General features: G+C 24.0%; 1 protein-coding gene across 1 annotated transcript; it reads left to right on the forward strand.

Annotated features, from left to right (window-relative positions):
- The first annotated feature begins 2,047 nt into the window (after nt 1-2,047).
- Nucleotides 2,048-8,785, forward strand: LOC106791273. Its single transcript, XM_014756791.1, has 7 exons — nt 2,048-2,082; nt 2,188-2,373; nt 4,962-5,147; nt 7,972-8,032; nt 8,329-8,397; nt 8,513-8,602; nt 8,714-8,785. The coding sequence occupies exons 1-7, from the start codon at nt 2,048-2,050 to the stop codon at nt 8,783-8,785; spliced, it is 699 nt and encodes a 232-aa protein (XP_014612277.1).
- Nucleotides 8,786-16,584: the final 7,799 nt, after the last annotated feature.

Here is a 16,584-nt window from a genome sequence, read left to right on the forward strand (position 1 = left end):
TAATGTAAAAGATTATGTTAATTAACTATACTTTTCATTTTGTTATCGTAGAAAGCTACATATGGAATTAATGAAATGTGCTAAAAATATTAATGATGCATACGGCTTACATATTTTATTATCGGTATCAACATCTACCATTTTAATGACTATTATGTCTTACAATTTGTATAATAACATAATTACTGGAATAAATCGAATTAATATGAATGGAGCAATTAGTTTAACTTATTGGATTTTTTACTATGTGACCAAAATCATTATAATAAGTCATTTATGTGCAACAACTTCTGCTGAGGTATGTTTTTTCTTTTTTATTATAATATATAATTTATATTATATTATTTTATACACATAATATTTGTTTTTAAGAATTCTATAAATAATTGTATTTATTTGTTTTTAACACATGCGTCAAATATCGGAGATATCATTTGCGAATTATACATGCCAACAATTAGCAATGAATTTCGTCAAGAGGTAATAAATTATTCAATTATTCAATATTATTGTTTATTTTTTTATGAATACAAAATACATTTGTAAATAATTTGTAGATAAGCGATTTTACTTTGCAACTTATTCAAAATCCATTGTCATTTACATGCTATGGATTTTTTCATATCGATCATACACTGATACGCAACGTAAGCTCAAAAAAATCATTATTTTGTGTGTATAGAACAACAAATTATTGTTTTTAAATTAATTATGCTAATAGTAAATAATTAATGTCTATATATATATATAAAAAAAAATGATTTTTAGGTAATCTTCTCGGTTACAACTTATCTCGTTATTTTAATACAATTTGGAAACGTACCACCGCAAGTTTTTAGTGAAAATTCGATTTTTTAGTAAAATTATATATATATATATATATATTTGCCGAGTTATTTTAATAAATAATAATAAATTCATTGACATGTTCACACAAAAGTTTGTAATAATATTTCTGTAATATATATATATATATATATATAACTAAATGATAATAAAAGAAAGAAAAATAAGAATAATAATAGTAGGAAATTGTAACGTAAGTTAATGATACTTAACCATCATACTGTCTATTACATAGATAATGTCTATTACAATATCATTTTAGTATAATAAAAATGTATAAGAGTTTTATAGTAGAACTTAGTATCGTTTGAAATCTTCAACGAGAAGGCTTGATAAATGAAATAAACGAATATTTTTGTATTTTTTAATTTAAAAGTGAGACAATTTTGTCGTTGTTGGTTGGTTTTCGACAAAAATATTTAACAACAAATTGTCCAAATGTTTCAATCGAAACAATTTCGTCGTTCAATCATGCCATTGATTATCGCAAATTCGATTGTTTGTACCGGTTTATTGGAATACTTCATCGATCCAAAATTTCATGCTATCGGTTTGATTTATATCATTTGTTGTTCTATTATTTACAGTACTATATTTTTAACACTTAACGATCTGTTAATGCAAGTGTCGAAAATAACTAATATTAAAATGTTACAATTTCTTCTTGCTTATGAATTTTTCGTTAATATATTATTATACGGTATGGCATTGTTCGCTGGTTTTCTAAGAAGGAAGGTAAACATTTTCCAATCATTTACAAAATTATTTGTAATTTTGTTTTTTTCTTTTTTTTTTTTTTTTTATAATTAAGCACGCATACACAAGTGCTCGTAATTTATTTGAAAACAATTTTATAATTTCAATCAATTTCATAATTGTGCGAGCACATATTTTATTATTATAAAACTGTGATGATTTTAATCGTATCAATAAATAATTTGTATTTTCTTATTGGCAGCAAATGAAATTATTCATAGAACAATTGGAAAGGTGTACGGAAAAAATTGATCAATTGAACATATCGAAAAATTATTCTGCACTTTTACGATACCAATTTATAGCAATCGTAATACTAATTTTAATAATATCGGGAATAATAATTACTAATATTTTGTGGTTTCCTTATATAAGAACATTAATAAATTACAATTTGATATTATTATTATTCTTTTACTTGGATAATTATCCTTCTATAGTAATTATGATTATTGATTTCTCTTTTATATTTTGGATCAGGTAAGTATAAAATTGTTTGACATATATTTGTTTGACATATATTTGTTTTATATTTTCTTAAATCTCAATACGTATTGAAATTATAAACGAATGTATTTTATTTAGGTTTACAAAGATAAAATTTGGCCAATTGAACAACGTATTGAAAAACATGTTGACATCAACTAATGATATTCCTCAACATAAAAGAGTACTTCGAATGAAAGATAATTGGGAAGATGATTCGTTGTTATCTACTATTTATTATACCTACAAAGCTAATGAAAATTATATAAAATTAAAAATAATTCGGTTAGTATTAATTCGAAGGTTAATATTATTCTGAAAAATATTCATTATGATTATTATTATTATTATTATTAGATTTTATAATAATTTTCATTGTTTTCTTTTTCATTAAAGACAAACACATTTGGAATTAATTAAATGTGCTAAAATTATAAACGACGTTTACGGATTACAAATATTGTTTTCCGTGTTAACATCCATAATATTTCTTGTTTCATTGACGTATAATATATATTCCATAGCATTTGTATACGGATATGAATATTTGGATAAAAGAAGTTGTTCGTTATTCTTTTGGGGATTTTATCATTTCGCCAAAATTATTGCATTAAATACAATATGCGAAAAAACGAAGAAAGAGGTAATTTTATTTATTAATTATATTATTATAATTTTTATATACAGTTATTTATATATTATACTAATTATTTTTCTTTTTGCTCCCGTATATATATATAATTTATTTTATATTAATTAAATATGAAAAATGTAGATTGAAGTGTGTTCGCATAACAATTCGTTTTTTCTTATATTTTCTCAAAAGACCATAACCACGGGTGACATACTTTTCGAATTATACGAACCATCGACAAGCCCAAAATTTCGCGACGAAGTGAGTAGAAATTTTTCTTCATTTATTTTTTATATAGAATGGTGTCTCGTAATATGTTTGAATTACTTCAGTAGGGAAAAAGTTCATTTATGTGTTCCTATATTAATATCAAGTACATCAAGAATAAGTGAGAAATATTATAGGAATGATTTAAACACGTTAAAATAAGAAAAAAAAAAAAAGCTCGTAACACCCTGTATATTAAATTGATAATTATTATTTTTCTCAGATTCGTGATTTTACTTTTCAACTAATCGAAAATCCTTTGACGTTTACCGCTTCCGGATTTTTCGATTTAAATCATGCATATATATACAATGTAAGTGAACATATGATTATTGATTTTGTTTCAATTTTTCATATTTTAATAATAACATAATAATATTGTTTATAATCGTTTAAGGTAATCGGTTTGATTTCTACGTATCTCGTGATTCTTATTCAAGTCGGAGATCAACCCAAAGTTATTATTAACTTTATGAATACTAATTCAACCATTGTCACAAATAACGAATAATAAAATTACTTTTTCTTTTTTTCTTTTGTTCTTTTTATACGATAAAATATGTATCACAATTATTATAATAATATAATGTTGTTTTTTTCACGTTACTATTATTTGCTTTTGTCATTTTTTAAAAAAGAAATCTAATATATTTATAAATAATATGGTAGCACACGTAGGTAGATATAAATAAAATGTAGATAAAATAAATAAAAAGTAAATGAACGTTTCTCTATTTGTAATAAAACTCAATATAACGTACCGTCAATATAACGATCCGTTTTCTAATAAATAATTTCTTATTGATAATAATGTATGTTGAAATGCATCAAACGATAGAATGCTTCATCGATAAGACATATTAGATAAGACAAATTAGATAAAACGGGGCTGTGGCTGGGTTTAGAAAGGAAAATTATAATTGATTAAAAGAAACGTTGGATAAATAGAGAAATAATAATAATAATAATAATAATAATAATTTTCTACTTTAAGATAATGAACAAAAATATACGTCAGTCATATTATTGAATATTTATAAACGAGATTAAACTCGGAATATAATGATAAATAAAAATTCATAGTAAGAATTAGTATTGCTCGTAAACTCTAACCGGGTTAATCGTTTCTTTAAGAATCCGCGTGTCAAAATATATAAATAAATCAATAAATAGAAAAAAGTTTAGAAGAAAAAAAAAAAAAAAAAGAAAAAAAGACAATGTTTCGTTCGAAAGAACTTCGTCGTTCGGTTATGCCAATTATTATAATTAATTCGATCGTTAATACAGGCTTGTTAGAATATTTCGTTGATAAAAAATTTCGAACACTCGGTTCTATTTATATCATTTGTTATTCGGCGTATTATACATTTTTATTTTTTACCTTTAGAAATCAATTATTTATTTTTGCTCAAGATAACGAATCTAAAGTTGCACAAATTATATCCGAATTTCAACTTATCGGTAACACCATTATTTATGCAACGTCAATATTTGTTGGTATCATGAAAAGTAAGGTAGTATAATTTCATATGCAATATTTTAACAATGATTATAACGTTCTAACCCAATTCCATTATGTAATTTTTTTCCTTTTTTTCCTTATTTTTCTTATTTCTTACAGCGAATGAAATTATTCGTAGAACAATTGGAAACTTGTGCACGAAAAATCGATGAAATAACAAACGTAACAAATAATAATTCGTCTCTCATAAAATTTCGTTATTTTTCATGCGTGATATTAATTATTATGTTATCAGGCATAATCTTAACCGATGTTATTTGGATTCCATATATTAATACGTTTATTAATGACAAATATTTAGTACCTCAATTTTTGTACTTTGATAATTATCCTTATTTTGTAACGCTAATTATCGAATTTACTTTTATTTTCTGGATACTGTAAGTAAACTTGATTTATTTCCTAACAAAATTAATATTTATTCTTAATAATAAATAATCTTAAATATAGATATATAAAGATTAAATTTGGCCAATTAAATGTTGCATTGAAAAGTATGCTTACAACAACTGTCAATTCACCGCAACATAAAAGAGTATTTGGAATGGAAGATAATTGGGAGGATGATTCTTCGTTATCTATTATTTATCGAACGTACAAAACTAATGAGAATTATATTAAATTGAAGAAAATTAAGTTAGTAGAAATTTGTACTAAAAATGTATTTTAATTATCGTTAATCTTGGATTTTTGAATGGATTTTCGAATGAATTTATTCATTTTGATTATTCATTATATTTTTCTATTAAAGACAAATCCATTTGGAATTAATGAAATGTGCCGAAATTATAAACGAAATTTATTCGTTACAAATTTTCTTGTTCCTGTTAACATCCATGATCATTATAATTATGTTGGCGTGCGATTTATACATTGCTTTATATCTAACGATACATGAAGATTGGATTGAAGAATGTTGTGTATTATTTTTTTGGATTTTTTATCATTTCTCGAGACTCCTATCGATAAATATCGTATGCGAGGCAACGAAGAAAGAAGTATGTGTTTTTTAACAATTATATTATCTTACCTTTTCTCATATTTTTTATCATTATATATAAAAGTAGATATTAATTGTTCTACATTTTGTTTATTTTTCCCCCCTCCCCCCCCTTATATGCCGCAAATGCTAGAGACATTATTTTCGAATTATACGAACCTTCGACAAGCAAGAAATTTCGCGATGAAGTAAGAAATGATTGTAAACAAATGAATTATTAATATATTAGAATAAATATTAAATGTAACATTTTGTTTTTCCTTTAGATTCGTCAATTTGCGTTTCAACTAATTAACAATAGTTTCAATTTTACCGCATGCGGATTTTTCGATTTGGATCATACGTATATATACAATGTAAGTCATTATTATTATTATTATTATTGATTCGTATATTTTCTCTTAGATTGTTTTTTTTTTATACGAATTATAGTATATCTATACTTTTTGTTCTAGGTTGTCGGTTCAATTACAACATATGTCGTTATTATTATTCAACTTATAAATAAACCTAAAATATTGTTAAACAATACGAATGCTAAATTCAACATTAGTGATGTAACAAATTATCAATGATAATATTATTTGATTTAATAATTCTATCTATAAATCTAATATATAGAAAATATCTTAATAAATGAAAGTAATGATCAAGACATTATTTGTTAGATTATTTATTATTAATTATTCGCGTTTTACAGCGCCACTTTCATGAAACTTTAACTCATTGCTATAATATCCATCGATGATGTTAGACTTATAATACTCTGTGTTCGCGGTTTAAATATAATAATAAGTGTAATACAAGATCAAGTATAATTAAATATTATGAATTAAATATTGTGTTGTTAAATAAAATTAAAACAAAAAGATTAAAAAACAATGAAAAATTTACTAAACAATTTAACGATAAAAGAACAATTTCGAAATATCTTGGGAAATAAAAGGAAAAATGATGAAAGATTGAAAAGTGTTAGTGACGTTTTAAAACCAATTCGTATTTTGAGTATTATTTTTGGATTACGCGTTTTCGAATTTCCACGAGATCAATCGAGACCGCTATTGAGTTTTTTGTATTCTATGTTACTTTGTTTTCTTTATTATGTTGCTTGGGTTTATCATGAAATATTTTCTTACCGCTACAAAGTTTTTAACTTTGATGGAATTGTATCACGAATTATATATATAACTGATCATATGGTGATATTTTTAATAATACTTCTTGGATTACGTCAAAGTAAGGTATGAATAATTGTTTACAAATCAAATACTTTTATCGTCACATTCACATTTTTATTAATTAATGTTAAAATTAATTAAATTAATTAAATTTCGATCATCATTTTCTAGAAAATGATATACGAATATATTCATTTATATTTCATATTTTATATATTTTATTTTTGTATATTTTTAATATTCAAATATAAATTGGTAAATTGATTTTTTCTAAACATCCGTTGATTGGTTTATAATTATTATAAAAACATATAATAAATTATAATGAATTTTGTTCAAATGAATAATTCCTAATACTTAACAACATCTTGAAATAATAAAACAAGGTTACAACTAATTGAACAAATTTATTATATAAATTATTTAATATATCCCCCTGTTTATGGTATAATATTATTGATCTTTCTTTCTCTTGATAAAATAAATTATATAATTCTTTTGAAGTAAACAATTTACAGGAATCGAAATTATTCGTTAAAAGGATAAACGAGATTGACAAAACGCTTAAAGCGTTAGGCTCAACGTCATATTTTAACAGCATTTACAAAACAACAATAAGGGATTTAACAATCGCTATATTTTATTTCATTTTATACACAACAATTATTTTCTTAGGAATGATTCTGACAAATAACGTAATATACAATTCTTACGTACTTTATTTATCATTAATTATATACGCGTACAGTTTTTCTATAGAAAATTTAATGGTGCTCGAATTTATTACTATTGTCAGGTACGTAATTATTCGAAATATTCATTTATTTGTATATATTACATGTACTAAAAAAATTTCATATTTATATATTACATGTATATTATATAATAAATATATTATACATAAGAAAAAAGAAAGAAAGAAAATAATTGCAGATGCATCAAATCAGGTTTTCAAAGGGCAAACGAGTTACTCGGTGACGTAGAAATTTTACCAATTTCTTCCATAGCTTCGGAATTAAATGATGAACGCACGAAAATGAACGATTTGTTCATTAATAAACGATTATTTCCTATTAATTCGACAAAATTATTTATCACTTTACCGTCGTCATTGCATCGAACTCAATCGCGATTGCAAATTGTTACTACGAAACAAAATAAAAGTAGAACATTGTTACGAACGATCAGGTTGGTCTAATCGATAAATTATAATCGCACAATCGTGTACAATTAATATGAAAATAAAAATTTGTCTTTTGTTTGTGTTTGTTTTTTTATTTAGACAAGTTCATCTGGAATTATTCAAATTGTCGAAGGAACTTAGTAAGATGTATGGTATACAGGTATCATTAGAAATTTCAATGTGTATATTGTTCGGTATATTCGTATTATATCATTTTTATACACAATACTTGAGACAATCGTATGACATTGAAAAAAAATTTTTTCAATTGATTCTAACGTTCTTCTCTATGATACAATTAGCTGTAAAGATTTATATTATTAATTATACCTGTGAAAAAACAACAGAAGAGGTACCACACACTTAATAAGATTAATAATAATTCATTGTTTTATTTTATATATAGAAATCATTTTTAAATTATTATTATTATTATTATTATTATTATTATTATAGGCTGAAAATACTAACGAAGTTCTTCACACGTTTTACGGACAAAATACGAATTTGGAAATTAAAAATGAGGTTAATTATTTTCACAATATTTTAAACGTATTTAAAAATAACATTTCGTTTATAATTACTTAATTAAAATAGAAATAATAAATACTTAATTAAAATTATTTTGTACTTTTTAAAGGTGGATATATTTACATTGCAAATGATGCAACACCGTACCGAATATTCTGCTTATGGTTTTTTTAAACTTAACTGCAAACACATTTGTTCGGTTAGTATTATTGTTTCTATTAAATAAAGATTGCCTAAACAAAGAAAAAAAATAAACAAATAAGATTAAGAAAATGAAATATTAAAATGAATTTTTTGTTTACTCCCACAGTGTATAGGTACCGTAACAACGTACATAGTTATCATGATACAAGTAACCGATTCGATAGAAGAAGTATCATAAATCACTATTGTAATCTTTTAAACTTAAAACAATACAAATGTTATTTTTAATATTCTTGCGACACTGATATTTTTCAAAAGTAAGATTTTCAAAAAAGAAAATAAACTTTTCAGTAATTATTATTAACACGACAGTATTTATGTTGCACCAAACAAATTTCCATGGACCCACCATAAGAAATATCTGTTACCTGATTTTACCACGGGGAAGTAGTTGCTGGATTCGTGATCCAATTGGAAATGAATAAATTATTAACAAAAATTAAAATAAAAAAAGAAATAAAGGAAATACTTATTGCACGTATTAAATATGTGATTATATACAATATTGATTAATATGATTTCAATGGAATGACATAGCAAACGTCTTATTAAAATCATAAAAAGAGATTATGGTGAAAATTTATAGATATAATATATCCTATAATATATACGATATATATATTTTAATACAATAAATTAAATCTGTAAATCAAATGAATTTTAATGAAATATATATGATTCAATTACTTGGAAATAAATTCTTACACGGATAATTAACACGTTACGTCTTGTCTTTATCTCGTTCGAAATCAAAATAAAGTGTGTGTATTTTATAAATCACCTATCCCCTCTTTTAATCGCCTTGCCAATTATTTTGAAAATCTTTTTCTATGTATACTTGATAAATGACTTTCTTAGAATTCGAACATTCCTAGAATTCGAACATTCCTAGAATTCGAACATTCCTAGAATTCGAAAATTCCTAAAATAGAAACATAGCCAATGTTTGCCACTTTTTATTTTCATCTTAACCTTCTTTTATCTTCCTTTTTCTTCATATACATTTAATCGGGGGTGGATCGTTATAAATATATTTATTTTTTATATAAATAATACATACGCATGTTATAGAAGAAACTATAAAAATTGAAAAATTACATTGATCAAACGAATAAAACCGAATGAAAATAAAACGAGTCTAATGTTATGAAAAATGAGGACGGAAGAATAGAAATATGGAAAACAAATATGTAATGAATTATTACATTAATACTAAGTACAAACGCGAGATAGAGAAAGACAAATATTTTACTTGGTAGGGTTTTTGTGCGAAAGATAAAGAAAAAGAAATAAGAAGAAGAAGAAAAAAAAGAAAAAATAATAGCATTATCGACTCGATGAACTTCAATGCGTTCACACGTTAAAAGAACTCGCATAGTATAATTCGCATAGTATAACATATATTAACTTCATTAACATAATATCCTTCGAACGTTTCTCATCGGACTCTTCGGTTTTCATTTTACAAAATAAAAAAAAAAAAAAAAAACAAATAAAAGTAATCAAACAGAGTATACATTAAAATATATTTCGAATCTGTCGAAATTGATTGATTTATTGATGAAATAATTATTACTGTGATAAACAATTAAAAATACGAGAAGTTAGAAAAATGAGAAAATTGTTAGACAGATTGAAAAAAAAAGACAAAGTTCTAAATCTATGTAAAATAAATGAAGAAAAATCTGAACAATTGAAAAATGTAAAAGATGTATTACGACCGATATATATTTTAAGTATTATCATTGGATTACGTGTTTTTGAATATCCTCGAGGTCATTCAAGACCAATACTGTGTCTAATTTATTCGATGTCATTATATATTTTGTATAATATCACATGGTATTTCTTTTATGGACAATTTTATAAAACTAAGATTATTACTTTAAACGAAACATTATCTAATATTACATATATTTTAAATCATATAGTTTTATTTATTATCGTTTCTATGGGATTATATCAGAGTAAGGTAAGAATGTCAAATTTATTATTATATTTTATGTTTCACACATATTTCAATTATTTGTCTATGAGAAATTAATCTCTTTGTAACTAACAATTAACAGAAATTGAAAGTATTTGTAAAAAGTTTACACAAGATCGATGAAACACTTAAAGCGTTGGGCTCGTTATCATCTTTCAATGATATTTACAAAATAACAATAAGGGACCTAATCTTTGCTATACTTTATTTCTTACTTTTTCTTATACTAAATATCTTACAATGGATTTTCCAAAATGAACCGTTTTTTCAATCATTAATACAGAATACTCCTATGTTTGTACATACTTTATACAGTTTCTCAATCAAATTTACTATGGAGATAGAATTTTTAACGATTTTAAGGTATGTACTGTGTGTGTATTGTGTGTGTGTGTGTAAGAATTTATTTTAAAAATTTATTTGAATAATTAAATTTATTTAAACACGCAGGTGCATAAAATTTCAATTTAAAAGAGTAAACGAACTTCTTAGCGATATCAACGTTCTATCGATTTCTTCTATTGCCTTGGAATACATTGAACATAAAGAAACTATCGATTCTTTATTTATCGAACAATATCTTCCAGTTGATTCAGAAAAATTATTTACACCTATATCGTCGTTACGTCAAAAACAATCAAAATTACAACTAACGAGTAACAGAATAAAACAAAGCAGAAACTTGTTAAGAACAATAAGGTAATTATAAAACAACAACAAAAAACTATATCATTATTATTATTATTTTTAGAATGAATGATTAAAAATTAAATCTTTTTTTGTAGACAGGTTCATTTGCAATTATACAATGTGTCGAAAAATATTAGCAATACGTATGGTATACAGATATCCCTAGAAATTGCATTATGCACTTTGCTGCAAATATATATGCTTTATAGTTTATATGAAAAATATCAGGAAGAAATAAAAAACGTTAACGAATTAATTCTTCCATTCGTTATTACGCTTATATTTATTTTACAATACGCGTTAAAGATATTTGTCATTAATTACATCAGTGACAAAACTACCCAAGAAGTATATACATATGTGTATATCAATTAAAATCATTATTATTTTATTTGATTTTACACGAATAATCATAATTTAGGATTGTTTGTCTTTTAGGCTGAACGAGTCAAAGAAATTGTTCAAACATTTTTCGGACAAAATACTGACGCCGAAATACGAAAAGAGGTATTGTTAAATATTACTCTACGATATATTATTTTCATAAATAAATATTCTTTCAATTACAGGTTGAAATATTTTCTTTGCAAATGATGCAATGCCGTATCACATATTCCGCGTTTGGTTTGTATAATCTTAGCTGCAAATACGTATGTTCGGTTAGTAAAATTATTATTTAAAATTATAAATTAAAATGAAAAACAAAAAAAAAAGAATCAAAGGAAGATTGATGTTGTATTCTTCAGTGTATAGGTGTAATAACAACGTACATGATAATCACGATACAAGTAGACGAATCAATGGAAAAAAGGATCGTAAATTATTGATCTCTATTTTAAGGAACTTATTATTAATTCAATTATTTTTAAATCTAATTAATCCTACATCACATTTATATAATTTTTTCTTAATTTTTTTTTTGTGTTAAAAAAAAGAAAAACCTTTCCATCTATCTAATTAAAATATATCATGAAAAATTTGCATAAAAATTCTTTTATGCGTTATAAATATGAAAATGGCAAATAAAAATAATAATATATTCTTACGAAATAATATCTTATTGATTTTTTATTTCGCAACGCGTAATAATAATAAATGAATAATATTTATGGCTTTCATAAAAAGAAAAAAAAAAAGGAAAAAAAAAAAAGGAAAAAAAAAAAGACGAGACAAGGACGAACGACGAAGATATTTACAATGATGGAAGAAGTGATGTGTGTGTGTGTGTGTGTGTGGGAAAAAATGGAATAAAGAAAAATGATCATTTTTATTTCACTAGCTAAATCGATGTATGTATGCCGTAATAATATTTGCTGCATAAACTTTAGAACTTTAATAAGAAGAGAAATAGCGATAATATGAATTAGTATCGTTCGAAAACTTCAACAAGAAGTCGCTTTAAAAATCAAGAAAAGAATTATCCGAAATTTTCATTCGTGTATTTTATAAGAAAAAGAAAAAACAAGTGACATAAATATATATATATATATTTTCAAACAGAAAAAAAAAAATTTTAAATTTTTGGCAAAAAAAATGTTTCAATCTAAAGAATTTCAACGTTCGGTTATGCCATTGATTATTATAAATTCGATAATTAGTACCGGTTTATCGGAATATTTCGAAAATAAATTAATAAGAACGATTGGTATTATTTACGCGATTGCTTGTTCAATTTATTATAGTACTACATTTCTTGAGTTAAAAGATATAATGGATATATTTTCGATTTCGCAAATGACCGAAACAGCAGGAATAATGACCAAATTTCAATTTTTTTATAATTATATTATTTATATCATAGAAATGTTTGTCGGTTTGATGAGAAGAAAGGTAAATAATTGATTGATTGAACAATTTTTTTTTTTCTTTCAATTAATTATAGCATCATTAATATTATTAATAGATGCTCAAGAAAACAAAATTAGTATGCTAATATATATTAAAATTATAAATAATTAATTAACGAAAAATATTCGCAAATAAAGTGAATAAATTTGAAATGTTCATTGGTTTCTTCTTTTTTTTTTTCCTTACAGCAAGTGAAATTGTTCGTTAAACAATTAGAAACTTGTACACGAGTAATGAAAGAAATGAACGTGTCGGAAAAGTATTCATCAATATTACGATACCAATGTATCATAAGTGTGTTATCGATATTTATAATATTAGGTTTAATCGTGGTCGATTTTATATGGTTTTCTAAAATTGATTTTGACTATATTATGAAATTACGGTTTTATTACTTCGACAATTATCCTCTCATCGTAACTATGATCATCAATTTGACTTTTGTCTTTTGGATCAGGCAAGTCTCGTCTCGTTGTGTTTGTTTATTCAAATATTTATGTATTCAAGAATTTTTATATCATTTAAGTTTCTTTTTTTTTTTCTATAATACACAGTTTCCTCTCAAAAATTGTTTTATCGAATTGAAACATTATACATTTTTTTTTTTTTTCCTAGCTGATATTTGATAATACTTTTATTAAAAACTATACCTACAAATTCGTAAGTTGAAATGAAAACAAAAAAATAAAATAAAATAATCGATAAATTAATATTCAATTGTTCTTTTGTTTTTGTTTTAATCGATAAAACAACTTTTGGAGACAACAATCTATGTGTATATATGGAAAGAGAACAAATTGATATATAAAATAAATAAATGTATGTGTCAATTGTGAAATCAGAACGGATTTTTTTTTCTTTTTTTTTTAAATAGGTGTATAAAAAACAAATTCAGTCAATTGAATATTGCATTGCAAAACATGTTGACGTCAACTATAGATGATATTCCACAACATAAGAGAGTACTTTTAATGAAAGATGACTGGGAAAATGATTCTTCGTTATCAATTATTTATCAAATGTACAAAAATAATGATAATCTTGTTAAATTAAAAATAATCAAGTAAGTCGAATGACATACTATTATTATTATTATTATTATTATTATTATTATTANCTACAAATTCGTAAGTTGAAATGAAAACAAAAAAATAAAATAAAATAATCGATAAATTAATATTCAATTGTTCTTTTGTTTTTGTTTTAATCGATTCTTCGCGTGACTATACTGCAAATAATACGAGAAAAGTTATTTTTTTCATTCAACATTGTGAAGTAAGTCGAATGACATACTATTATTATTATTATTATTATTATTATTATTATTATTAGTTGTTGTTGTTTAATATATTTGTAGAAAAATTAAATTTTGTTCTTTTCATAATTCAAGACAAATACATTTGGAATTGATCAAATGTGCCAAAATTATAAACGATGCTTATGGATTACAATTGTTTATAACCACGGCTACGACAATCGGATTTATTATTACATTGTTATACAATCTATGTGTTATATTAATATCGAACGTATACGATCGTAGGATAAATGATTTCTATGCTCATTTCTATTGGTTATTCTTTTTTAGTTTCAAAATATTAATCATATGCAACATGTGCGAAAAAACGATGACAGAAGTAAGTTGTTATTATTATTATTATTATTCTATTCCCTGTATATTTGAATTTGATGTTATCGTTACATATCACCGATAACTCGAAAAATGAATAATTTTGAAAAAAAATAAGAAAATGTTCCAAAATTTTCGTCTAATTATTATAGTAAGTATACAACAAATATTGATATTATTTTGATTGATTTTTTCTATATGCTGTAATAACCGGAGACATTCTTTGCGAATTGTACGAACCATCGACCAATCAAAAATTTCGCGATGAAGTAAGGAAACAGCAAAAATAATTAATATTTGTAAACTAATTATATGTTTCTTTTCAGATTAACAATTTTATATTTCAACTAACTCAAAATCGTTTGACCTTTACCGCTAACGGATTCTACAATTTGGATCATTCATTTATATATGGTGTTAGTTCAAAATCATCTTATTGATTTGATTTTTCATTTAATTACAAATTTGAATTTGAAAAATTAATTCATTTTAGACAATCGGTTTCACGGTAGACAACCTACCTCGTTATACTTATTCAAGTTGGAGATAAACCTAATCTATTATTCAACAATACTAATTATAATTTAACATCAAGTATCTAACAAAATTGTTTTTAAAAAATTGATTTAACTATTAAACTAATTTATCTAACGATGTGTTCTTTATTATTATACCTATCCGACCTTTTCTATCTTAATAAAAGAAAGAAAAAAAAAGAAACAAACAGAATGATAATAGATACGAGAAAATAGAACGAGAAAAGATAATATCTGTGTACAATGAATAATTTCATATTAATTTAACAAAGTAATACCAGTACCTAAGTCAATTGCATCTAACGATCGTAATACTAAATAAGTAAAAAGTACTACATTTTCTAATTCCTTTTAACACGAACGTAAGTGGTCAGTTTGATGATAACCAATACAAATGTAACATATAGGATTATAATGCAATTGTGAATTGTCTTCTTAGTGTCATAGTAAACTTTAACAAAGAATGTGTGTTCTATAATTCGAATAGTTTCTCTATCAACTTTTTTTCTTTAATATATAATATTAAAATATTTGTGTAAATATTCTTATTTCGAATTTTCAAATAAATATGTCATTGTCAATTGAATTTCGTCAGAGTATCAAACCATTGATAATAATGAATTCGATTTTGGCTACTGGTCTTATAGAATATTTTACCAATAATAAAATGAACGCAATAGGAATGATCTATGGTTTCATTTCTTCTATCATTTACGTTATTATGGCTAACTTTATTTCATTTCCATCGAAAATACTTCAAGTTAAACAACCGTTTATGATACAATTAACATATAAGTTATACGTTTATAGCGATTACATATTTCAAATTGTCACCATACTTGCTGGAATTCTCAGAAGAAAGGTAAAAACCTTTTTTTTTTTTTTTTTCATTTATTTCATCAATAAAAATTGTATCATATTAACAAGTTATTTTACATCTTTTATTATATTTCTAATAGAAAATAAAACAATTCACCGTGCAATTGGAAACTTGTATACGAAAAATGGAACAACTTAATGTACCAATGAATTTTTCGAAATATTTTCGTCAACAGTGTATATTGATATTATTATTGATTATTTTCTTAATAACAATGACAATCGCAGATTCTCATTGGTTTATGTTATTCGTTAATGGTTTCTGGCCACTCGTTGCAACATTATACGTAGAACGTTATCCATTTCTTATATTATCAGCTGTAGATGTTACTTTCGTATACTGGATGATGTAAGTAAATAATTAAAATAATATTTATAATATAATATATACAAATTATATACATATA

Source organism: Polistes canadensis, unplaced genomic scaffold (assembly GCF_001313835.1).
Source record: "Polistes canadensis isolate GaletaPanama2010 unplaced genomic scaffold, ASM131383v1 scaffold_294, whole genome shotgun sequence".
Classification (NCBI taxonomy): domain Eukaryota; kingdom Metazoa; phylum Arthropoda; class Insecta; order Hymenoptera; family Vespidae; genus Polistes; species Polistes canadensis.

Excerpts from the sequence above, each read along its gene's own strand:
- LOC106791273 (XM_014756791.1), top strand. The coding sequence starts at position 2,048 with ATGATTATTGATTTCTCTTTTATATTTTGGATCAG. Across the intron at positions 2,083-2,187 it reads TCTTTTATATTTTGGATCAG|GTTTACAAAGATAAAATTTG; the intron begins GTAAGTATAAAA and ends TATTTTATTTAG. Across the intron at positions 8,398-8,512 it reads ATTTGGAAATTAAAAATGAG|GTGGATATATTTACATTGCA; the intron begins GTTAATTATTTT and ends TACTTTTTAAAG.